Consider the following 27,534-nt stretch of genomic DNA (forward strand, 5'->3'; position numbering starts at 1 on the left):
GCAAGGGACAGACTTTTCAACAAACAGTGCTAGGAAAACTGGATATCTGCATCCCCATGCAAAAGAATGAACTTGGACCCTTACTTAACACCATATATAAAAATTAATTCAAAATGGATCAAAGACCTAAATATTAATGCCTAAAACTATAACAACTATAACAGTTTGAGAAGAAAATATGTCACAATAGCTTCATGATTCTGGACTTGGCAATGATTTCTTAGATATGACACCAAAGGCACAGGAAACAAAAGAAAAAACAGACAAATTGAACTTCATCAAAAACTTTTAAAAAACTTTTGTACATCAGGGCACCTGGGTGGCTCAGTCAGTTAAGCATCTGAATTGGGCTCAGATCATGATCTCATGGTTTGTGGGTTCAAGCTCCCCATTGGGCTCTGTGCTAAAAGCTCAGAGCCTGGATCCTATTTCAGCTTCTGTCTGTCTGTCTGTCTGTCTCTCTCTCTCTCTCTGCCCCTCCCTGCTCATGCTCTGTCTTCTCTCTCAAAAATAAACATTAAAATTTTTTTAATTAAAAAAACCTTTTGTACATCAAAAGAAACTATCAACAGAGTAAAGAAGTAACTCATAGAATGGAAGAAAATATTTGCAAATCATATATCTAGTAAGGGGTTAATATTCAGGATATATAAAGAACTACTAAAACTCAACACCAAAAAGTTAAACAACCTGACTCAATAATAAGCAAAGGACTTGAATAGACATTTCTCTGAAGATCTACATATGGCCAAAATACATAGAAGATGCTCAACATTACTAATCATTAGGGAATCAAACCACAATGAAATACCACCTCATACCCATTAAGAGAGCCAGGGTCAAGAAAACAGAAAATAACAATTGTTGAGGATGCAGAGAAATTAGAACTCTTGTAAACAGCGGGAATGTAAAAATGGTGCAGCCACTTTGTAAAACAGATGGTTGTTCCTCAAAAAATTAAAAATAGAATTATCATGTGATACAGCAATCCCACTTCTGTATATATACCCACAAGAATTGAAAGCAGAGTTTCAAAGAGATATTTGTACATCCATGTTCAAAGCAGCAATATTCATAATAGCTAAAAAGTATAAGCAACCTAAGTGCCCACTGACAGATGAATGGATAAGCAAACTATGGTATATACATACAATGGAATATTAGCTAGCTTTAAAAAGGAAGAAAATGCTGACAGATGTTACAACATGGATGAACTTTGAGAACATATGCAAAGTGAAATAAGGACATAAAGACATAACATATGATTTATATAGATTAATGTTTTGAAGTTGTTATAGTCTGAATATTCCTCTGTCAATTAATTTAGAACATTAATTCCAAAAAAATCTGGAACATATTTTCCTACTAAAAAATTATAAATGTGAAAAGATGTTCAAAATAACTTGATATTTGAGAAATGCAAAATAAAACCACAATGAAATACCACTTCACACCCATTAGAATGGCTATAATTGTTTAAAAGATGTATAATAATAAGAATTAGTGAGAATATGAAAAAAATGGAACCCTCATCTATTGCTAGTGGGAATATAAAAGAGTACAACCTTTTGGAAAACAGTTTGGCATTTCCTCAAAAAGTTAAGCATAGAGTTACCATATGACCTAGCAATTCCACTCCTAGGTATATACCCAAGAGAACTAAAAACATATGTCCATATTAAACTTAAACAATAAATGAATGTTTATAGCAGCATTATCCATAATAGTCAAAAAGTGGATATTAGTCAAATACCCATCACCTAATGGACAAATAAACAAAATGTGCTCTATCTATACAATGGAATGTTACTGAGCCATAAAAAGGAATAAAATACTAATACATACTATGACATGAATGACCTTTAAAGACATGCTATTTTATAACTGGCAGTTTGTACCTATTGATCCCCTTCACCTGTTTTGCCCATCCCCCCACCCCCACACAACTGAACACCAAAAAAACAAATAATATGATTAAAAATGGACAGAGGACCTAAATAGACATTTTTTGAAAGAAGATGTACAGATGTCCAGCAGATGCTTGAAAAGATGCTCAACATTACTCATCTTCGGGGAAATGAAAATAGAATAGCTAGTGTCAAAAAGACAAAAAATAACAAGTATTGGCAAGGATGTAGAGAAAAAGGAACCCTTGTGCACTGTTGATGGGAATGTAGATTGGCGTAGCCACTATGGAAAACAGCAGGGAGTTCCTCAGAAGATTAAAAATAAAAATATCATAGAACCCAGTAATTACACTTCTGGGTATTCACCCAAAGAAAACCAAAACACTAATTCGAAAACATATGCACCCCTATGTTTATTGCAACATTATTTACAATAGCCAAGATATGGAAGCAACCTAAGTGTCTATCAATAGCTGAATGGATAAAGAAAATGTGGTGTGCGTGTGTGTGTGTGCGTGTGTGTGTGTGTGTGTGTGTGTGTGTGATGGAATATTATTCAGCCATAAAAAAGAATGAAATCTTGTCATTTGCAACAACATGGATGGGCCTAGAAGGCACTACGCTAAGACAAATAAATCAGACAGAAAAAGACAAATTCCATATGATTTCATTTATATGTAGAATCTAAAAACAAAGCAAAACAAACAGCAACAAAAAACCAGAAACAGATTCATAAATATAGAAAATTGGTGGTTGTCAGAGGAGGAGTGGGAGGATGGGTGAAATAGGTGAAGGGGATTAACACATACAGACTGCAGGTCATAAAATAAATAAGTCATGGGAATGAGAAGTACAGCACAGGAAATGTAGGCAATAATGTCATAATAACTTGTATGGTGACCAATGGTAGCTATGCTTATTGTGGTAAGCATCTTGTAATATATATATTTGTCAAATCGCTATATTGTACACCTTAAAGTGTTGAATACAAAATTGTATTCAACTATACTTCAATTTAAAAAAAGAATATCATATAAATGACACCATACAGTATGTAACCTTTTGACAGTGTCTTCTTTCACTCAGTATAATGCCTTTGAAATTCATGTAAGTTGTTGTATTAGTAATACATTTCTTTTATTGCTGAATAGATTATATGGATAAGCCATAGTTTATTTAGTCACCCTTTAAAGAACATTTGGGTTGCTTCTGTTTGAGCAATTATGAATAAAGTTTCTGTAAGCATTCATGTACATAAGATTTTACTTCTTTAAGGTAAATATCCAGGAGTAGGTCATATGGTGAATGTATAAGACACTGCCAAACTATTTTCCAGAATGACGTTATCATTGTGCATTTCCTCTGACAAAGTATGATGGTTCCAGTTGCTTTGTATCCTCATTAGCACTTTGTATTGTCAGCATTTTAATTGTAGTTACTCTAATAAGTTGTAGTGGCATCTTATTGTGGTTTTAATTTGCATTCCACAATAGCTAATTATGTTGAATATCTTTTCATGTTCTTATTTATCATATTTAGTGAAATATCTGTTCAAATCTCTTGTCCATTTTTATTTAGTTGTTTTTCTATTGTTGAATTTTAAGAGTTCTTAATATTCTGGATACAAATAAATCCTTTGTCAGATATATGTCTTGCAGATATTTTCTCCTTTTCTTTCTCTTAATAGTGTCTTTTACAGACCACACATTTTTAATTTTGATGAAGTTCCATTTATCATATTTTTCTTTTATGTATCATGCTTTGGTGTCATGTCCAAGAACTCTTTACCTAACTCCAGATCATGAAGACCTTCTCCTTTGTTTTCTTCTAAAATATTTATCGTTTTATGGTTTAGATTCAGATGTGTGGTCCATTTTAAGTTAATTCTTTACAATGTTTGAGGTTTAAGTCAAAGTTCATTTTATGCATATGGATGACCAATGATTCTAAAGCCATTTCTTTGAAAAGATTGTCATTTCTCCATTGAATTTCTTTTACATCTATGTCAAAAATGTAGTGGCCTTATTTGTGTGGACATATTTATAGACTCTATGTTATTGATTTATGTGTCTGTCCTCTCATCAGTCCTGATGGGTTTTAAATAATTAAAAACTACTATTTGCTATACCCATATTACACAAATAATAGTAATAACAACTACTGGAAAGACCTTTAATTACCTCTTCATAATACACTGCTGCCATTTCAAAGTTCTCATTGACTTCTGCTTCAAATGCAAAGAGTCGAAGCTGTTCATTGCTTGTATAAATGGTTGAAACAGCGTGTTGGACATCATCTGGCATGGTCTGTCAACATCAAGATGTTAGTTAGACAAAACAAAGCAATTACAAGTAGAGAGTCTTATAAAAATAAACTAGATGGGAGACCTCAGTCACGAGGTTGAAAATGACATTGGAGTTTCTTATAGTTCAATACAGTAAGAGAGTAAGAGTGAACCAAGAGAGACATATGAAGGATGAAAGAGAAAGTCAGGTATATGAATACCAACAATCTAAGCTCATGGAAGTGAGTAAAAATTAATTAGAACAGAACTCTCCTCCTCAACACTTAGGGCAGTCAAAATCCTTAAGTAAGCCTCCTTTGACCTCAAACAGCTTCCTTAATTTTCTCTTGTGTATGGGATGAATATTATCATTTTTAGGTGCCATGACATGAAAAAGGGGGTAAGCACTAGCTAGAATCTTCAAACATCAAAAAAATAGGAGACTAAGGATAAAGCTTTGGAAGTTACCTTTGTACCTTCAGTGGGATATATAAATATATCCCCAAAAGGAAACATTTTAGAAATAGTCAGAAAGGTAGGGAAAAACCCAGAAAAATATTATGTCCTATATGCCATCCAGGAAAGCAGTTATAGTATAATAAGTAATCTCCAGGATCAGAAGCTACTGCCAAGGAAGACCTCCAATTCTTTAGAATTTAGAAGTAAAAAAATTATCAGTGACATTAACAAGTAGAGTTGCTAAGGGACGTAGAGAGTAAAGCTTAATTTGAGATGGGCCAAAGAAAGCTCCTGGTTAGAGATTATGTCTCTGTTCTTTGTTCTTTTTGATTTTGATGATCTTGACCTCCAAATTCCTCCAGCAACATACTACAGTGCCTAAACCAGAAATACTCTACCTCTAATATCCTGTTCCAAGAACCTATGTTATAAGCCTTCAATCTTTTTGTGACTTAATCCCCTTAAAATTACTCTCTGACTTTATTTCCCTCATTTCTAATATACCTGTCTTTTCCCAACTGTGTAATACCCGACCTCATGATCATCCACTCATACTACTCTCACCAGCAAACTCAGGTCCCAGGCACCTTGTCCTTTGCCTGCACTTGGCCTGAAAATTCCCAAATTAAAACAGTCCTACAGGAGCTGCTAATTGGTCCAGAAGAAGACTGCATACACACAGAAATATCTGAGCTGCCACAGATTTTTTGGCATTCAGTCTTAGCTAAAGGCCTTTCATACTCAGTAATCTATGTATTTGTCCTTGTTTAGCAACACATTCCATAATACTATGATGCAGTGTCTAAATTTTCTTTCTTCAAGCTTTTCATTCAACCCTTACTCCCTTCATTGTCCAGTAAACACATTACTTCGCAGAGGAAATGGAAATCATCGGGCCAGGGATACCTCAGCTTTTGAACACCATACTGATATAGTTTATTTCTGTATCCACTGTATCTCTTTACTTTCAGTCTGAAGAAGCATCACATCCTTCTCTGTTGCAAGACTAATCTTTCCATCTAACTTCTTGATTCTTTCCCATTTGTATATACCCTGGGTTTGCCATCAATTATTCTCTCTTTCCTTCTATTTTTAATTTCTCCCAGTCTGCTGACTCCTTCTCCCAAACCGATGGACATGCTAAAAGCATTTCTAGCTTAAAATGAAAACCTTGATAATTTCTGGCTACTATTTTCCTACTTCTTCCTTTTATCTTCCAACTTCTTTTTCCAGTTTATTTATTTATTTTCAGAGAGAGAGAGAGAGAGAGAGAGAGAGAGAGAGAGAGTGCACAATCAGGAGAGGGTAAGAAAATAGAAGGAGAGAGAGAGAGAATCTTAAGCAGAGAGAGATCTGACATGGGGCTTGATCTCAGAAACCTTGAGATCATGACCTGAGCTGAAATCAGGAGTCGGACACTCAACCAAGTGAGCCACCCAGGCGTCCCCCAGCTTCCTGAATTTATATTTATCTGTTTCCTAAGCACTCATTTACTCCACAATTCATTATAATTTGAATCCTCTCCATTAGTCCAATGATACTGCTATGTAAAAGTTAATAACCTCCTTATTTTCAGATCCAATGAAAACTTTTCAAATTTTGTTCTTCTTTTTCTCCAGTTTTATTCAGATATAACTGTCGTGCATCACTGTGTAAGTTTAAGGCACATAGCTTAATGGTTTGACTGACATATATTGTAAAATAATTACCATAGTAAGTATAGTTAGCATCTATCATCTCACATGGACACAATAAAAAGAAAAAAAATTCTTGTGGTAAGAACTCTTAGGATTTACTCTCCTAACAAGTTACAAATATATCAAACAACAGTGTTAGCTACAGTCATCATGCTGTATATCATATGCCTGGTGCTTGTTTATCTTGTAACTTGAAGTTTGTATCTTTTGACCGCCTCGTTCCAATTTCCCCTTCCCCTTCCCATTCCCCAGCTTTTGTTTTTCATAACTCCTAGGAATATTTGACAATGTTGACTACTTTTTCTTCTTAAAATTCTCTTCCCTTAGCTTTTGTGACACCACTGTCTTCTGGTTCTTTTGCTCTTTTAACAATTCACTTATCTCCTTAATTCTTTTATTCATCCATCCCTTAAATGTTGGTATTTCTATAGTGTTCTACCACCAGCTTGCTTCTCTCTCTACTTATGTTTTCCTCAGCAGCTCCATCTATAACCATAGTTTAGTTAAGTATATCTACAAGTATATCTTGTTTTATTGAGCTTCAAAGATATTGCTTTTTTTATTTTTATTTTTTTTTACAAATTGAAGGTTCATGGCAACTCTGTGTCAAACAGGTCTGTTGGTACCATTTTCCAATAGCATTTGCTTACTTGTCTCTGTGTCACATTTTGGTACTTCTCACAATATTTTAAGCTTTTTTATTGTTAATTATATTTGTTACGGTGATCTGTAATCAGTGACTAGGACTCAGTGAAAGCTCAGATGATGGTTAGCATTTTTTAGCAATAAAGTTTTTAGGTTTTGTTTTTGTTTTTGTTTCTGTTTTAGAGAGAGAGTGTGTGTGAGCTGGGGAGAGGGCCAGAAGGAGAGAGAGAATCTTAAGCAGGCTCCACACTCAGTGTGGAGTCTGACACAGGGCTCAATCCCATGACCCTGGGATCATGACCTGAGCAGAAATCAAGAGTTGGACGCTCAACTGACTAAGCCATCCAAACACCCAGCAATAAACTTTTTTAAAAATTTTTTTTAATGTTTATTTATTTTTGAGAGAGAGTGAGACAGAGTGTGAGTGGGGGAGGGCCAGAGAGAGGGAGACACAAAATCAGAAGCAGGCTCCAGGCTCTGAGCTGTCAGCACAGAGACCGACGTGGGGCTCGAACTCATGGACTGCGAGATCATGACCTGGGCTGAAGTTGGACGCCCAACCGACTGAGCCACCCAGGCGCCCCTAAACTATTTTTTAATTAAGGTATGTACATTGTTTTTCTAGACATAATGCTATTATTGCACATGTAATAGAGTATAGTATAGTGTAAATATAACTTGTATATGCACTAAGAAACCACAAAATTAATTTGACTCACTTTATTTTGATATTTGCTTTATTACGGTGGTCTAGAATCAAATCTTCAGTATCTCCAAGGTATGCCTATATGCACTTATGGCTCCCCAAATCTCATCTCCAGCTCAGATCTCACTCTTGAGAAAAATCCCACAAGAGCTAATATTCAAAAGTAATTTCAATATCACCTACCTCCCAGTAAATCTGCTTGTGTTGTATTTCTTGTCCCACTTCCTGGTACTACCTGCTACCCAGTCATTGAGCCTTAAACTTAATCTTTGCCCCCTTTTCCTACTTACTATGTAATAACCAGTTAACATCACCAGTTTCACTGCATCTAACCCAACTGACACACTGTTATCAGTGTTTTTCATAAAATGTAGATTTGATCATACTATTCCCCAGTGTAAAATAATTAAATTTATTGCTTCCAAAATGCTAATAATAGAAAAGGCAAAACTTCTTTCTGTGGCATACAAGGTCTCCATCCATATTCCCAACTCCCCTACTAGGAACTTATTGATCCCTGGCTTCACCTCCTGCTTCTCTGTTCCTTAACCAGTTTAGCATCCATTCCCGAACTATATGCAGTTTCTGTGTATCCCATATGCTTCCAAGCTTCCAAGCTTTTGTGATGTTACCTATGACTCAAATACTCTGAATCCTCCACTTTGAGAATTTTTTAGCCTTCAAGCTCAAGCCACAGCTATTCTGTGAATCCTTTCCTGACAGGTCTCAGGGCAAAGTTGATTACTTTTTATTTAGGCATCTCCTAACCTGCTTTACCATGGACACACCCCTTCACAGCATTGACCTCACTCTGCTACATTTATTTGTATTTTATGTCTCTCTCGTCTACTAGACAGGGATTCCTTGGAGGCATAAGGCAACAGTAATTACCACCTAATGTTCAATTTTCAAAGCAATTCATCCAAGTCATCTGTGCCCAAGGCAGGATGGTTCTCTTAATGCTAGCTAGGATACTGGACATTCCTCACCCTCCTCTTCCAGAAAGCCTAGACAAGTTGAAAGAAAAAATGATGGTGACAGAGAAGAAAATCAAGTGAAGGAAAGAACAAATAGAATAGAGGGTTTGAGGAAGCATACCTGCTTAGCAACTACCAATAGGACAAAAAGACTTTGGTTTTTGTCATAGTTTTCAAATAAACCACAACTGTATACATTTAAAAATGAGCAAATGAAGGCAATATGCAAGCTGTGCAAATACAGATATAAACAGATAAATGGGAGGAGGGGGGCACCTGGGTGGCTCAGTCAGTTAAATGGTCAACTCTTGATTTTGGTTCAGGTCATGATTGCATGGTTGTGGGATCAAGTCCTGTGTTGGACTCCCCGCTGAGCGTGGAGCCTGCTTGGAATTCTCTCTCTCCCTCTCTCTGCCCATCCTCCCCACAAAATAAATAGATAAACTTAAAAAAAAAAAAAAAAAACAGACAAATGGGAGAAGAACAGGCTACCCGGCCAATGAAAAGGCATGTGTGAAGCATCATTGTCATATAGGTCCAATATCTGAAATCTCATAATGTTTCTTGGTTTTGATTGCCAATATCAGAGAACAAACTGAGAATTACACACATTCACAGAATAAATAAAATGATGATTTTTGTTTTACAATTTGCATTAGCCGATTTTATTTATTGTTTTAATCGATCACATTTCTGTTTGCTGAATTAAGGAAGAAAGGAATCAAGGAAGGAGGGAATCATTCAGAGACTTTGATGCCTTAAAGAGAAAAGGAAGGGCTCTCAGTTATTGATCACCTACCTGGTTTAAGGCCACATGCATCTGATCCACCAAGAACACATAGAGCTCACTAATAAATGTCTGAAGTTCCTCCTGGCTTTCAAATGATGTTGTCTTCAAATACTTCTCTCTCACAATCTTTACTACAGCATGCTGTAAGAGGTATAGATCACCTATTTGATAACAGAGTCCAGTACCATGCTGACAACACAGGCCTCCCTTGAGCATCTGGTCTAAGGCTCATCAGAACTTCAGAAGATGATTGGTTTCTCCCTTGGTGACTGATAAGAGTGTCAGCTCTCTGATTTTCCTCTGATTTTCGACATACTCTGCATGACTTCTTTTCTTAACGTCATCACTAATATAGTCAATGCAGAACTCATATCATGTGAAGAGAGTTATAAAGCTAAAGAAGACTTCAGCATTAGGTTTATGTATTACATCTCTCATCATGGCCACATGATACAAGAGAAAAAGGCCTGATTTGACAGTCTAGAGAATGGAATTCTGGTTCTAATCCTGCCACTGTACAACCTTAAAAATTACAGTTAGTACCTCATTTTCCTCATTTGTTATATGGATGTGCGTTTCTGGTATTATTATCTTCAGAAGATGATTGAGAAGCCAAAGAAAGATAACAGGTAGGTGGTGAAGCTTAAAATGCTGTACAAATAACATATTGCTATAGCCATGACAGCTTTTATTCCCCTTAAGTTAATGTTATTGTCAGGTTTTGTACTAAGCAGTTTCCATGCATTATATTATTTAATTCTCATAATGAACCCATGTGATAATATTAGTATTATCCCTTATTGTTAGGCAAAGAAATTGAAGCTCAAAGAGATAAAGTCACCATCCAGCTAGTAATGGCAGAACCAGGAATTAAACTAAGTTGTAATCATGCCATCTACTGAGAAGAGTGTTTTGCCTCCATCAGCATCAGTGTTTTTCACTTTATTACTTCCATGTGCTTTCTTTTTATCTGTTTAGTACAGGACAGGACACACAGTAAATGTGCTCAGAGAGGCAATCCAGTGTAGCAATTAAGAATATGAGTTCTGGAGCAAGATTGCCTAAATTTAAGCCCCATCTTTAACCTTTACTATCTCTGTGATCTTAAGGAAATTACTTAACCAATTAATATTGCATTTCTCCACCTGTAAAATGAGGAATATCTACCTCATAGGGTTGTTGTGAGGATTAAATTAGTAAAATTTGAAGCATTTAAAAATTTGTCTGGTGTAAGCAAACACTCAATAAATGTTAGCCATTATTATTTGGGAAATTATTATTAAGTAAATATTTCTCAAATCTTAGTGATTGTGTGGACTATGGAAAGGTTGGCAATGGGAGACAGAGTAGTCATGGAATCAGTAACATGTACAGAGTTTCATCCCTGCAACATGAAACCTGTCTCAAAACTTGGCCCCCTCAAGTAAAGACTTAGTTTCTTAAAAGCTCACACTTGGAATGGATACTGAACCATTCCAAGGCTTTGCACAAGTAGAGTTTGTGGCATTCTATCATAAGGCACATTGCCAGCAAGAATGTGGAAGCATAGCTGGACAACTATAATTAAGAATGTAGAGAAGATGCTTCATAAAAATCCATGGAATAATTAAATGAATATTTACCTTGAGTTGTTCTTTGAAAGCAAAGTATTTTCCTGAGCAGTTAAGTTCATAGTTGAGCTGGCACTTCTGTTCCTCTAGGGTTTCACTATCCATATCACTCCCTAGTTTGGCCACCTGTTTTCCAAACATCCGGTGATACTCATCCAGAATGGCTCTAGAAATATTTTTGATCTGCATGTGGTAGTCACTCACTGCCTAGGAAAATACAAAATGTCTGGAAAGAGGCCTCAGAGAGATCAAGATGTGTAATGGAAGTCTGAAACTGGATTGGGTTTTACATTCAATACTGCTTTAGGTACAAATTGCCCTTTTCAGCTCAGAGACCAGCCAAAGACTAAACACTATACACTATTCACTGTCTGCCACTGGTCACAAACAAAACCAGGAAGGGAAATATATGCAGCTAAAATTTCTCACACCTTCTGGAAAACATACTGAAGAGTCCATGCCTTATTTTCAAATGGGTATACTCAACATGTTATTATAGTTTCACCTTAGCTTTGGCACTTGCCTTTTGAGCTCCTCCTGTCCGACGGGTAAGAGGCGGCCTTGGCGGAATCATATCCTTGACCCTGTACCAGGAAAAAAAAACAACAACAAAAAATAAACAATTATCCGCAGATTTACGTTCTCTTATTCATACCTCCAAAGAGCCTATACGAGGGAGATCTAAGGTCTGTTCCCACATCACACTTGAGCACTGTGCATTTGTCTCATATAAAAGCCTAGATGTGAACCATAGAACAGTATATGGCTGTGAACTAGATAGGGAAGAAGCCAGGAAGCAGCTACTCAGAAACTAACTAAGTTGTACTTTTTTTGGCTAATTTGAGCCCTGGCTTTACTCTCACACATTTTTTAAAACTGCTATTGCACTCAAGAGACTGTTCGACTCAGGAGTTGGAAAGATATGGGTGTTATGATTTTAGGTGCACTCAGAAGAGTCTCTGATAGCATGAAGTTTTGGAAATCCAAATGGTACAAGGCAAGTGAAAACTTTTCTTTCCTGTCCATCGAGGATAAAAAGTGTACTCTTGGTCATAATTTATGACTGCATTCAATTACAATAATGATACCAGACTTTGTGGTGAGTAAGAAAGTATATTTTGTCACTGTCAACCTACTTATGCTAAACTTTCTACCTTCCATTTTCAGGAGACCTTACAAAAACTAGAGGAAATTAAGTTCTAGTTCTTCCTCCTTGTAGCTTCAGATTCCTGCTGAAGTATATTGTACTGCCTTAAAGTTTATAATCAAATTCACAAATTCAATTTTTCTTTATTTTTTATTTTATTTTATTTTTTTTAAATATTTTATTTATTTTTAAGGCAGAGAGAGACAGAGCATGAGTGGGGATGGTGCAGAGAGAGAGAGGGAGACACAGAATTGGAAGCAGGCTCCAGGCTCTGAGCTGTGAGCACAGAGCCCAACACGGGGCTCGAACTCACAAACTGTGAGATCATGACCTGAGCCGAAGTCAGACACTCAACCAACTGAGCCACCCAGGCGCCCCTCAATTTTTCTTTAATAGGTCATATGTAATTGTATATCTCTGCTCTTGATTTCTAATTTTAATTTTATTTATTTTAATAGGTAATACATTCATGATTCAGAACTTAAGAGGCATGAAACAACATATACTAAATTGTCTCCTTGTTATTAGCCTTGTTGACAACCTTGTCTTCCAGCCATCCAATTTCCTCTCCAGAGACAACGTTATCTATTCACTCATTCAAAATATATACTGACTGCCTATTATCCATCAGTCATTTTTCTAGATGCTGGGGATAGAGCATAAAACAAAGTACATAAAAATTCTTGCCCTCATGGAGCTTGAATTCTAGCAGGGAAAGAAAGACAATAATTAAGATAAATATGTTAGTGATATGTGCTGTGAAGAAAAACAATGCAGGAAGGCAAATAGACTACGTTGGGAGCTAGGGTGGTGAAGTAGGGAAGCACATTTCATCAAGACACTTTACTGAGATGCTAACATTTGAGGAAAGACCTCAGGGAAGTGAGGAAGCAAGTTGTGTAGATATCTGGGATAAGAAAAGTACAGGCAAAGAGAACAGAAAGTGTAAAGGCTTTGCTGCAACAATGTGCTTGGCATGTGTGAGGAATAGCAGGAAGCAAGTATGGCTGGACTGAAAAAGTGAGAGCAAAGTACAGACAGAATATGTAAGCAGTTGTAGGCCATTGCAAGGACTTTGACTTTTACTCAGAGTGTGCCAGGGAGTCACTGGTGGTTTCTGAGCAGAGGAGTTACATCAGTTGACCTCCATTTTAACACAATCATTATCGAATGTTGTATTAAGAATTGTCCAAATGTCCATCAACTAAAGAATGGGAAAAAATGTGGTACATCCATACAGTGAAATCTAATTTAATAACAAAGAAATGAAGTACTGATACATGTTACAGTATGGATGAACCTTGACAGCATTACGTTAAACATGAAAGTTGCACACATCCTAGGATAGGATACATGCTCAGAAAAGACCAGAGAAGACCCCAAGCTTCCACCACTGACTGACCTATAGGCCCAGTGCAAGCAGGAAGTGAAGGTTGAGGCAGAAATGTAAACAGCCTTGTTAAGTGTTAAAAGAATGCTCCAGCATGGAATCATTTGCAGACAAAACAAATATTTTTTGTTTTATTTTTATTTGATTATCTTAAGATCTTGGCATTTAAGGAAATCTCAATCAAAACATTGGCTGAAAAAACAAACAAACAAAATAAACCAACCCACACTGGCTAAACACAATCTACAACTTCAACAATTAAGAACAGCAAACCCTGGGGAAGGGGAAAATCGGATTTCCAAAGTTTGTATAATATCCAAATGTCCAGTTTTCAACAACAAAAAATCACAAAATGTACAAAAAACATAAAAGTGTGCCTCTTTCAAAGGAAAAAAATAAATCTATAGAAACTGTTCCTGAAGAAGTCCACACATCAGACTTGCTACAAAAAGATGTGAAATAAAGCAATTTACTCATGCTCAAGAGCTAAAGGAAACCACAAACAAGGAAAGAGAAATCAGGAAAATGATGTATAAACAGAAAGGAAATAGAATATTAGTAAAGAGACAGAAATTTTTAAAAGAACCAAACAGAAAGTCTGTAGTTGAAAAGTACAATAACAGAAAGGATAAATTACTAGAAGGTTCAACAGATTTGGTCAGGCAGAAGAAAGAATGAGCAAATTTGAAGAGAGGATAATTGGAATTACACAATCTGAGGAACAGAAAGAAAAACAAATAAAAAAAAGTAAAGAGAGCCTAAAATCTGTGGTACACCATCAACATACACAATGTGTGTGACCAACATATACCCTATGAGAATCCCAGAAGGAGAAGAGAGAGAGAAAGGGGCAGAAAGAATTATGAAGAAATAATGGCCCCAAACTCCCAAAATATGGAGAAAGACATGAATCTATATATCCAAGAAGCATAACAACTTCCAAGCAGAATAATCTTGAAGAGATCTATATTAAGATAAATTGTAGTCAAATTGTCAGAAGCCAGAGACAAGAGAAAAACTCAAAAAGCAATGAGAGGAGTGACTTGTCACAAAAGATAAACAGATAATTTCAATAATGTCAAAAAGAATAACACAAGCCATGGAGGCCAGAGGTACTAGAGTAACATATTTAAAGTTTTGAAAGAAAAAAGAATGCCTGCCAAAAATTCTATATACAGCAAATCATCCTTCAAGAATGAAGAAGAAATTAACAAAATAAACAAAAACTAAGAGTCTATCTTAAATACAGAGAACAAACTGAGGGTGGATGGAGGGGTGGGGAGAGGGGAAAATGGGTGATGGGCATTGAGGAGGGCACTTGTTGGGATGAGCACAGGGTGTTGTATGTAAGCCAATTTGACAATAAATTATATTTAAAAAAACTAAGAGTCTATTAGTAAGACCTAATTCATAAGAAATGCTAAAGAGAGGGGTGCCTCAGTGGCTCAGTCAGTTGAGCATTCGACTTCGGCTCAGGTCATGATCTCAAAGCATGAGTTCAAGCCCTGCATCGGGCTCAGTGCTATCAGCATGGGGCCCACTTCAGTTCCTCTGTCCCCCTCTCTCTCTTTCTCAAAAATAAATACACTTTAAAAAAAAAAAAAAAGAATGCTACAGGGAGCCCTTCAGGCTGAAATGAAAGAACAACTAGTCAGTAACTGTAAGGTAACTGAAGAAATAAGGAACACTGGTAAAGGTAAACATGAAAGCCAGTATTATTGTACTTCTGGTTTTAAACTCCTCTTTACTTGTTTGGGGAGCCTGGGTGGTTCAGGTCATGATCTCACGGTTCGTGGGTTCGAGCTCCACATCGGGCTCTGTACTGACAGCTTGGAGACTGGAACCTGCTTCAGATTCTGTGTCTCCTTCTTTCTGTATCCCTCTCCTGCTCACCCTCTGTTTCTCTCTCTCAAACATAAACAAACAGTAAAAAAAATTTTTTAAATAAAAATAACCCCCTCTTTACTTGTTTGTAGAAGGCAAATGCATAAATTGTAATTAGAAATATTTGCTAATAGGCACACAATGTATAAAAATATAATCTGTGACAATAATAATATAAAAAGGGAAAGATGGAGATATAGAGGAGCAGGGTGAATAGTATTGAAGCTTAGTTGGTATTATTCCAATTAGATTGTTAAAGGTTTAAGATGGTCATTATAGGCGCACCTAGGTGGCTTAGTCAACTAAGCATCCAACTCTGGGTTTCTCCTCAAGTCATGATGTCATGAGTTCAAGCCCTGCATAGGTCTCTGCACTGTTAGTGCTTGGGATTCTCTCTCTCCCTCTCTCACTGCCCCTACACTGCTCTTTCTCTCAAATAAATAAACAAACTTAAAAAAAAAAAGATGGTAATTATTATTTCCAAGGTAACCACTAAGAAAAAAGAATGAAGATTCAAATTACTAAAATCAGAAATAAATATGGGGACAGTACTCCCCATTTTTATAGAGGTAAAAAGAATTATAAGAGAATACCATGAACAGTTGTACATCAACAAACTGGACAACCTAGATGAAATGGACAACTTCTTAGAAACACAATCAAAGCACTATGGTACAATATAAAAAAAGTTTTTTAAAAATTGCACTTATTTATATGTGACATGGGTGTGTATGTGTGTATTTTAGGAATTTTAACTCCAGAAGGATAAATACCAATTTTTTAAAAGTGGTTATCACTGGGGCACCTGGATGGCTCAATTGGTTAAGCATCTGACTCTCGATTTTGGCTCAGGTCATGATCTCATGGCTTATGGGATCGAGCCCTGCATCAGGCTTTGAGCTGACAATGCAGAGCCTGCTTGGGATTCTCTCTCTCTCTCTTTCTCTCTCAAAATAAATAAATAAACATTTTAAAAAGCTTTTTTAAGTGGTTATCACTGGGTGAGTAGAAATCTGAGTATTTTTATATGCTTGCTGATCTCAATTTTCTCAAAATCTTGACTTTTTTTAAGTTGATGTATTTATTTTTGAGAGAGAGTTGGGGAGGGGCAGAGAAAGAGGGGAAGAGAGAATCCCAAGCAAGCTCCACACTGTCAGCACAGAGCCTGATTTGGGGCTTGAACTCACAAACCATGAGATCATGACCTAAGCCAAAATTAAGAATCGGGCGCTTAACCAGCTGAACCACCCAGGTATCCCTTGATTTTTTTTTTTTTTTTTTTTTTTTTTATGCTGAGCATATACTGCTTTTGTAATAAGAAGACAACTATAACAAAAGAAACTTAATCTGGGCTAAAAAACCAGAAAACTGTCTGCTGCTTAGTCTAGGGAAATTATATTTATGGAGACAATCTGAATTCCTTTTATTTATATCTAAAATGTTTTTGCAAAAAAATATATATAAATATAAGAACCATTGCTACACACCTTCTGGCTAGCTCCTCTGGCATTCGCTTTGGAACCAAGGCTTTGTCCAGCTGAATCTCCAACACAATGTATGTGCCTGCTTCTACATATTGCTGTAAAGATATTTTTCTCTCATTTATTCTTTCCATTAAAAACAGATATTTATGAACAAATTTTAGTAACATAGGATAACATATACAATATAAGAAAATTGCATATACAACTATACGTATATAGTATGATCTTGACTGTCAAAATATTCTTAATATAGAAAAATAACTGGAAAGAAAAATAGTTACAGTGGTTATCTCTTGCATAAAAGGATTTTCAATTTTATTATTGGAAACTTCTACCTCAGCTGAAGCACTGTTTAACTTGTTCAATACTTTTCTTGTAACTGTTTTAAGTGAATGCTATTCTTTCTGCCACCAAATCTTCCAAGTCCAAGTATTTCCAATCAGAAATATTCTGACATTCCCATTCACAGAATCCACATCACCATCTACCAACTGCAGTTTGATGGACATTTCTATCCAAATTTTTTTCCAGCACCCTAAATACAGCATGTCCAAAATTTATCATTTCCCTTATATTGATCTCTCTTTGACTTATGATTTTGTAATCCTTCTCGAAAGTGAGGCTTGAAACCTGCGTTATCTTTAGCTTTTCTTCCTCAGCACCCTGAAAGCTCCCCAATTCCAAATCTTGCCTCTTCAAGTTTCTGATTTTCCTTACTACAATCTCTTCCCTAAATCAAACTATCATCACACACTCACCTGTACAATTAGAAAAACCTATAAACCAATATTTGAAGCCCCTACCCCAACTTCATTTTCTCGGTTTCACTTCCTTGCAAGAGTTCTACCCTGAAATACATAGGAGGTCTTATTTCTACATGACTTAAAAACCATTAATAGGAGTCTCCAAGATGAAGCTCAAGAGTTCCTTATCAGCTACATAATGAAGTCCAAACTTGTTAGCAAATCTTTCAGTCTTTCTACAACTCAACACGGTCTCTCTCTCCTTTTTCACCTCTATCTAGAAATTCTCCTTTCTTTTCATCTGTATTCCATACACAAAATTAACTGATTCACTCTAAATTCTGCTACCTTCTTTGTGTCCTGACTCGGGCTGTTCCCTTGCCCTGAAATGCCTACCCTCTCATCTTCATCCGGCAAACTATTCTCTTCATCTTTCACTACTTAGCTCAAATGCCAGCTCTTCCATGAAGCCTTCTGAGACTGCTTTATCCTAGGAGCGATTCATCTGTATTATGTGAGCCCAAACAGCACTTTTATTTGTACCTCTATTATAATATTCATCAAAATTCTGTGTTATGGTTAGTTATGTACCAATCTGTTTCACCCACCAGACTGTTGAGTGTCTTGAGGGCAGAGGAGTAAATGCTACAGATGATGCATCTCTGCATGATTTCTAATATATAATACAGTAGAATTACAAAAACACATAATTTTTTAATGTTAGAAAGGACCTAAGGTTAATTTGGTACTACCTGCTCATTTTAGAGAGTCTCAACAAGACAAAGAAATTTACCCAAAGTTATAAACTAGTCATGGCAAATATGGGATGGTAATTGAGATAATGAGAACTTTTCACAATACCATACTATCTTGCTCAGTAAAAAACTGATGAATTTAAACTTAATTTTCCAACTCTTTATGCATAGTTACCTGTCCTTCTGGATTGTGGCTTAGAGAGGGTTCAACTTCCAAAGGAGTATCTGAGCTCTGAGATTTTATACTAGGTGCTTGCTGAAAGAAAATGAACACGCCTCAAAAACTGAATTCTTACATGGTCTTCCCAATGGCAGGAACAATGATCATTAAGTTGCAACAAAAGGCAAACTAAATTGATGCAATTCACCCTATAATCAGTACAAGCCTGTGAAATGTAACAAAGCTAGCAAAATCATCACCTTCTCAACAACCTACCATATCCCCAGGCCTAGGCCTTCCTTCTATATCCTTTTCTTTGACTGCTTTATCTTCTTTCAGGTTCTTTGAAACAACTAGTTTAGACAATGGAGAATTAATTCCTCCTATTTTATTATTCTGAATCAAATGATGGCCAGTATCCCGGAACAAGCTAAATAAACATTTGGTCTGAAAAGAAACAAAAAAAAATGCAGTGAATCACAGGCGAATGAGACAAATTTGAAAGAAACTCACATTATTCTTTAACAACATTTAGTTTTCTAGATAATTTCAACATTGTAGAATCAGAGGGAAATAGGGAAAAGAAAAACTTCACTGAATCACCATACTTGTTGAACAGGTAAAGCCCTCATAGAAAATTAGCTATCTATCCTATTATTTAAATTATTACAATGAGATTGTTCAACATCGCTTGGTTTTGGTGTTTCTTAACTCTTGTTCCTAGAAAACTTTTAATTTTTGATACATAATTTCAGATTAACTTTAAATGGTAGATAGGGGAAATAGGTTCAAGAATTCCTCACATTTACACAAACGGGTTAAAAAGGCTTAGGGCCCAGAGCTGCTGCAGAGTGAAAGCCCCCAAGGTTAGCTAGCTAGACTAGCTAACTAGTAACTTGTTATCTTTAAAATTGCATGCTCCATCAATCTGAAACTTTAAAGAAGACAGCTAATTCGTTGTATCACCTACAGGAAACTACTTACCATCTGGCACCAATATATTACTGTGCTTTGACCACAACTTTAAATGCTACTTTCCTCCCAGACCCTTTGCTTCTTACACATATGAGTTAATGATTCCTATCTGTTTCCTTCTGCACACTCACCACGTATGTAAAATCTTGATAGCTCAATAAATATGGAGATGAAATCCCTGTTTAGGGCTCTTGTCTCCTCCCAGACATTAGCCTCTCTCATTTTCATTTCTGTGTCAGTGTCTGCTCTCTTGCAGGACCAGAGAGAATTTAGGATTCCTGATTTGTAACAGGTAGAATTTATTTCTGCATAAGAAATATCTAATTACTACTTGCCTATCAACTATAATTGGAAAAATAGGGCAAGTTTAAAATTCAAACTAAAAATTTTGTATGGGAAAATCAAACTACAGATAAATGAAGAAGAATCATAACATTTTTTAATAATTTTTTATATTTATTTATTTTTGAGAGCGAGAGAGGGAGACAGAGCGTGAGCGGGGGAGGGGCAGAGAGAGACAGTGGGACACACAGATTTTGAAGCAGGCTCTAGGCTCTGAGTTGTCAGCACAGAGCCCCACGCGGAGCTCAAACTCACGAACCATGAGATCATGACCTGAGCTGAAGTCAGATGCTTAACCGACTGAGCCACCCAGGTCCCCCAGAATCATAACATTTTTTAAATTAAACAACATGGTTGAAGTCTAAATAGAATTTATGCTGAGTGAAAGAAGCCAGACTAAAAAACAAAGAGGGGAAGACTGGTCAGAGGTATGAGAGGATAAGAACAGACACAAGAAAGTTTGGGGGGGCAGGAAATGGATATTTGCCTTATCTTGATTGTGGTGATAGTTTCACTGATGTGCTATAAATATTCATATACATGTCTTTGTGTAAATGCAGGTTTTCAGTTCTCTTGGGTAGGTTCTTAAAAATGATCTTGTTGAGGGGAGCACTTGCGTGGCTCAGTCTGTTGAGTGTACAACTTCGGCTTAGGTGCTGATCTCATGGTTCATTAGTTCAAGCCCCGTATTGGGCTTGCTGCTGTCAGCACAGAGCCCACTTCAGATCCCCTGTTCCCCTCTCTCTCTGTCCCTCCCTCGCTTGTGAGAGCCTCTCTCTCTCTCTCTCTCTCTCAAAAATAAGTAAACATTTTAAACAATGATTTTGTGGGTTGTACGCTAAGTTAATGTTTAATATAGATTTTCTATGTAGTTTTTCTACCAAGTATTAAGATTGAAATATTGAAATTTCTAAATGTCAGATTATCTCTCTTTCAATTCTGTTAGTTTTTGCTTTAAGTATTATGAGTTTCTATTGTTAGGTGTGTATACATTTATAATTTATATATTTATTTTACACAATACTTTGTAAATTCTTTCTGATTAATTGACCCTTTAATCATTATGACATGCCACTCTATGTTGTTAGTAATACTTCCTGTCTTGAAGTCTATTTTGTCTGATATAAATATAGCCACTCAGCTCTGTTATGTTTTCTATTTGCATAGCATATCTTTTCCAACCATTTGCTACAATCTCCATGTATCTGAATCTAAGTGTGTCTGTTTTTAAATAGCATATTATTGAATCTTGATTAAAAAAAAATTTTTTTTAATTCATTCATTATTCATTTTTGAGAGAGAGAGAGACAGAGTGTGAGTGGGGGAGGGGCAGAGAGAGAGGGAGACACAGAATCCGAAGCAGGTTCCAGCCTCCAAGCTGTCAGCACACAGCCCGATGTGGGGCTCAAACCCATGAACCACAAGATCATGACATGAGCCAAAGTTGGATGCTCAACCAACTGAGCCACCCAGGCCCCCTGAATCTTGATTTTTTTTTTTAAATGTGGTCTTATAATCTCTGTCCTTTCATTGGGGTATTTAACACTACTTACATATAAAGTTATCATTGAAATATTTACATTTATGTCTGCCATTTTACTATTTGTTTTCTATATATCTTCTGTCTTTTTTGTTCATCTGTTCCTCCTTTAAATGCCTTCTATTATGCTAAATATGTATATGTACACACACACACACACACACACAAATTCTCTTAGCCATCCTAACTAATCACAATGTATATCACACTGATATTAACTTAATTCTGGTATAATGTAGAAATTTTAGTACACTGTAGTTCCATTCTATCCTCCCTCCTTTATGTTACTATTATCATACAAATTAAATCTATACATGTTATAACCCAACAATATAATTAATGCTTTATATAATGTCTTTCAAAGAAATTAAGAGTAAAAATTAAAAAAAATACATACTGTATTTCTGAAATCTTTTATATTAACTTAAATTTAGCCATTTCTAATGCTCCTTGTTTCTTCCTGTGGATTCAAGTCAGCAATCAATGCCATATCCTTTCAAGCAGAAGAACTTCCTTTAGTGTTTCTTACAAGACAAATTTGTTAGCAACAAATTCTTTCAATATTTGTTTATCTTTGGATGTCTTTATTTTACCTTCCTTTTTGATTGCTAGCTTTTTCATTGAGCACTTTGAATATGTTATTCTACTGCCTTCTGGATCCATTGTTTCAGAAGAAAAATCAGCTGTTAAATACATTGCAACTATAAGCAATGAGTTGTTTTTCTCCTGTTGAATTCGTGATTTTCTCTTTGTCTTTCAGCAGTAAACTCTAATGTCTATGTTGTAGATGCCTGTATGCTTATCCAACCTGAGATTCTCTGAACTTCTTGGATATGTAGATTAATGGTTTCATCAAACATGAGACATTTCTAGACATTATTTTGCCGTGTATCTTTTCTGCCCCTTACTCTCTTTCCTGGGACTCTCATTTCAGTTATGTTGGTTGCTCTCCACAAATTTCAACCAACAGCATTGCTGGGCATAGGTCTTTCATCCACTGCTCCAAATTGTGTGAGTCTTCTTCTATGGCAGCAAAGTTGCTGGTCCTCACAGCCTATCCTGCCCTAGGATAATCACTGCACTGGTTAAGCTAAAGAAGTGGAGTAGGGAACAACTTAGGGAAGTTTTAGAAGCAGCCCTAACCAAGAAAGCCTCAAACTCCATAGTTTTTCATGCATTAATGCTTCTCAGTTTGTTGATGCCTTTGGTCAATTTCCAGAGTGCTGAAAGGTTTTTTTGTCAATTTGTCCAATTACAGCTGCTTTTGGTGGTGGTGGGGAGAATATTTGACAACCTTCTCACTCAGACATAGCCAGAAAGATTTCCTCTCCAATATTATATGTATATATATACATATATACATATATATTTAATTATGATTATATATTTTTTAAAAGTTGTGGTCATATTGAATGTAGTTTTATATCCTGATTTTTCATTTAAAAGATTATCACATGTATCCTTTCATGTTTTAAAATTTTTCATAAGGTAATTTTTAATGTATATACAATAGTCTCCAATCACCCCTACTACACCCCTAGTACTACACTCCTAGTACCTTACATATTTTATCTCATTTAATATGTAAAACAATTCTAGGAAAAAAGCACTGTCTTCATTTATAATAAATTTATTTATAATAAATCAATTAATTAATTAAAGTTGAGAGAAACTTAGTCACTTGCCTGAAGTTACCCAGCTGGTTAATTCCAGAATTGAAACTAGAGGCTGACTGACATCAAGGCCTATAACCTTTCAATTATAATATACTACTTCCCTCAGATATATCTTCATTTAGTAAAATTTGGATACAATTCTACTTATTCCTTTAAAATAGATTCCTGGAAGTAGGAATGCTACAGGAAAAAATATAAGTATTCTAAGCTTCTTAATACATACTGACAAAAATTTTTTCATGGTTTGTACTAATTTACACTTCTAGCAGTGAATGAGAGTTGCTTTATCACACCTTTCCCAACAATGGGCATTACCATGTTTTAAAGAATTGACTAATTCTACAGGTAAAATTGTATTTTATTATTATTTTAATTTGCAGTTCTTTGATTCTAAGTAAGGCCAAATGTTTCTTCTTCTTTTATTTATTGACCATTGGCATTTCTTTTTTTGTCTAGTACTGTTTCATGTACTTTGCCCTTTAAAACAAAATTAGTGTGTTTTTCTTATCAATTTGATAAAGTGCTTTATATTTTAGGAATAGTAACCATCTTTCCTACATATATTCAAATATTCTCCCGTTTTTCAGTTACATTGTAATTTTGTTTATGATGGTTTCTCCTATACATAGAAGCTATTCATTTTTTGTTAATCTAAATCTTTTATATCTTTCATTGCTCTCAAGCCTAGGAAAGTCTTTCCTGAATTCATATTTTTTAATTAATAGCCACTTCTACTTTTATATTTTTCACATTTAACAATGTTAATAAACTCATTTGCAACTTATTTTTATCTATGCTATATGTAACATTTTGGCATTCTTTTTTTTCCATTTAACTATTTACACAGCATTAACAATTATCTTTTTTAATAGATGCATATTGAATCGTTTTTATTTACAATCATTTTCTAAGCTTTTCTCTATTATAGACATTTTAAACTTATTTTTTAATTTTTTTTAATGTTTATTCATTTTTGAGAGACAGAGAGAGAGCATGAGCAGAGGAGGAGCAGAGAGAGAGGGAGACACAGAATCCGAAGCAGGCTCCAGGTTCTGAACTGTCAGCACAGAGCCCGATGGGGGACTCAAACCCATGGACCGCGAGATCATGACCTGAGCTGAAGTCAGAGGCTCAACCGACTGATCAACCCAGGCGCCCCTTAAACTTATTTTTAGGGGTGCCTGGGTGGCTCAATTGGTTGAGTGTCCGACTTCAGCTCGGGTCAAAATCTCAGGGTTGGTGGGTTCGAGCCCCACGTGGGGCTCTGTGCTGACAGCTCAGAGCCCCGAGTCTGCTTGGGATTCTGTCTCTCTGTGTCTCTGCCTCTCCGCTGCTTGCACTCCATCTCTCTCTGTCTCTCAAAAATAAATAAATGTTAAAAAATTTTTTTAAAAACACAAAAATTATTTTTAATTTTTGCTATCCTAGATCCCAAAAAGTTTTTCTGAATACGGAGTTGGGTTTTTTTTTATGTCATTAGGAATTTTAATTTACACACTGCAACATTCATCACTGCTAGCTCTTTTTCTAATTTCATTTGCTTTTCCACTCTGCCAAACTTAACCCAGATACTTTTGCATACGCCATGTTTTCAAAGAAAAACAAATAGTGTAAGTAAAACAGATGGACATTTCTGTCACTAACAGTTAAGATTTATAGTATTTGTAGACAGATGACAAACTGAAATCTTATGATGTTTCCCCTCTTTGTATTCTACAAAACATTTTTAACACTCTTTACAGTAATTGCAATAATTGGAAACACTACATATAGATTTTTATTTGTACTCATAGTCCTTGCACATCTTTTTCTTTGTAATGCTTCACACACTTTCAGAAAGGAAGGCAAACCATTCAATATTGCCAAATCTATTCTAATGCTAAAAATTGTATTACAGAACATGAGAAAGTTCTAGAGACTAAAACTGAAGGGTGAACATGGAGTTTTTGATTCTATTAAATTATTTCCTTCAGATACATCTTTATAAGTGTGATTTCTGAGTCAAAGGATTTCTGGGGCGCCTGGTGGCTCAGTCAGTTAAGCGTCAGACTTCGGCTCAGGTCATAATCTCACGGTTTGTGGGTTCAAGCCCTGTGTCGGGCTCTGTGCTGACAGCTCAGAGCCTGGAGACTGCTTCGGGTTCTGTGTCTCCCTGTCTCTCTGCCCCTCCCCCCTCATGCTCTGACTCTCTCTCTCTCTCTCTCTCTCTCAAAAATAAATAATATATAGAAAGAGTTTACTACTCAGTTGGTTTGCAAATAGATGATAGGTCTTTCATGACTCCATTATTGAAAAATAGCTGTCCTAATAATAATGAAATAGTAATACCTTTTTGTTATTATTTTTGTTGTGTTTTACAAAGACTCAATTTCTCCTAAGAAAAAATATGGTAAAACTGATTTTTTGTTTGGGGAAAAATACACATATATATATTCTATATTTATATGTAGACATATAGATAGATAAAAAGATAGATGATTTTAACATTTTAACACCTAAAAATCACTAATCAGCTCATGGATTTAAGTTTTGTATACTTAACACAATAGACTTCTTTCATTATTTTAAAGATTATGTATCTGACTGTATTGAGTAAAATTGAAATATGACAAACTACATATTTAAAGTATACAATTTGATTACTTTTGACATGACATATGTATACACATGTGAAACTATCACCACAATCAAGATAACCAGCATTTCCATCATCCCTAACACTTTCTTCACATTCTTTTGTAATCCATCCCTCTCTCTATTCCTGTTCCTAAGCAACCACTGGTCAGCTTTAGGTCACCACAGACTATTTTCTTAGAATTCTATTTAGATGAAATCATACATTATGTACTTTCGTTTATCAGTCTTCTCTCATTTAACATAATGCATTTGAGATTCATCCATGCTGCACATATCAATAGTTCATTCCTTTTTATCACTGAGTAGGATTTCGTTATATAGATATACCACAAAATTTGTTTTTCTGTTCACCTGTTCATGGAGGTTTAGGTTGTTTCCAGTTTTTGGCTTTTCATTATCCTAAATTTTTTTAATGTTTTATTTATTTTTGAGAGAGAAAATGATGTGGGGCTCAAACCCACAAATTTTGAGACCATGACCTAAGCCGAAATTGCATGCCCAACCGACTGAGCCACCGGGGTGCTCCTCATTATCCTAAAGTTTTTAAGGTTCAATGACAGAATGACTGCAAGGTGCTATATTTACCATCCCAGTATACCAACGGTTCCAAACTTCAAGTGCAAAGATATGTATGCTAAAGATGTAAGTAAACACATACATAAAGGATAAATTAGGATAATACCTTCTGTACAATTTTTTCTTACCTTTTCATAGACTGTACTGTCTAGGTAAGGGTAAACATGAAAAGCTCCCCGAATCCTCTTCACACCTGGATACAGCAATGGGACCATATTCACATAAGCCACACCATGAAATGAAAGCTGACTTTCATCATCAGTCTAAAGGAATAAAACCGGAGAGCTGTTGGTGCTATAGAGCAATGTAGCAGAAGGTATGGAGCTCTGACTTAGTTTTTCAAAGACCTGGCTTTAGGAACTAGCTATGCTCCTTAACTATTTGACTTGGCCAGTTACATAGATATTTTGGATCTACATTTATCTTCAAAATGGGTTTAATAATACCACAATCACTGAAATAATGCATACCAACGGTGTTAATGAATAGTAAAGGCAGTAGTCGGATAACACATGCTCAAATTAATTGATTATATATATATTCAACTAAAAAAGTCAATTTAACAATATTGCTTCTTAGGAAAAAATGAAGCTTTGTAAAATAATTACAACAACAAAAAGAAATCAGAAGATGTGGCTTTTAGCTTTAGTTCACAGATTTTTATGAATGAAAGGATCTTACAAATCATCATATTAAATAGACTTTAATATGCCTAAATTCTAAACAATCGGTGGAGTTGTTTCAGAGTACTGTATTGAGAAAGATTCTATACCCTTATCTGGGCTCAGAAAGAAACAATGTTTTGATTAATCAGTAATATCTGCCATGGATGAAGGAGGATGAATGATAGTCTGCCACTCTGTATTTGCCATCGCTAATTTTACCTAATTTTTTTTTAATGTTTATTTATTTTTGAGACAGAGAGAGACAGAGCATGAGCAGGGCAGGGGCAGAGAGAGAGGGAGACAGAATCTGAGGCAGGCTCCAGGCTCTGAGCTGTCAGCACAGAGCCCCATGCGGGGCTCAAACTTGTCAACTACGAGATCATGACCTGAGCAGAAGTCAGACGCTCAACTGACTGAGCCACCCAGGTGCCCCCCTAATTTTATCTAAACCCCCATCACAAAGATGAATAACATGTTAATAAATA

At 35.7% G+C, this 27,534-nt stretch overlaps 1 protein-coding gene across 7 annotated transcripts in view; it reads right to left on the bottom strand.

Moving 5' to 3' along the window:
• Positions 1-27,534, bottom strand: part of CFAP70 (cilia and flagella associated protein 70) — a 100,868-nt gene that overhangs the window by 36,693 nt on the left and 36,641 nt on the right. For 6 of the 7 annotated variants that reach the window (XM_042959867.1, XM_015543668.2, XM_007095690.3 and 3 more), the window contains 8 exons: positions 26,513-26,647; positions 18,915-19,085; positions 18,654-18,734; positions 16,984-17,075; positions 11,599-11,659; positions 11,088-11,282; positions 9,475-9,606; positions 4,088-4,213 (listed from right to left, as the gene is read on the bottom strand). In XM_042959867.1, coding sequence (XP_042815801.1) covers positions 4,088-4,213; positions 9,475-9,606; positions 11,088-11,282; positions 11,599-11,659; positions 16,984-17,075; positions 18,654-18,734; positions 18,915-19,085; positions 26,513-26,647 — 993 coding nt within the window. The remainder of the gene's footprint in view (positions 1-4,087; positions 4,214-9,474; positions 9,607-11,087; positions 11,283-11,598; positions 11,660-16,983; positions 17,076-18,653; positions 18,735-18,914; positions 19,086-26,512; positions 26,648-27,534) is intronic. The other variant, XM_042959869.1, reaches the window with a different exon arrangement.

This window comes from Panthera tigris, chromosome D2 (assembly GCF_018350195.1).
Source record: "Panthera tigris isolate Pti1 chromosome D2, P.tigris_Pti1_mat1.1, whole genome shotgun sequence".
Lineage (NCBI taxonomy): Eukaryota > Metazoa > Chordata > Mammalia > Carnivora > Felidae > Panthera > Panthera tigris.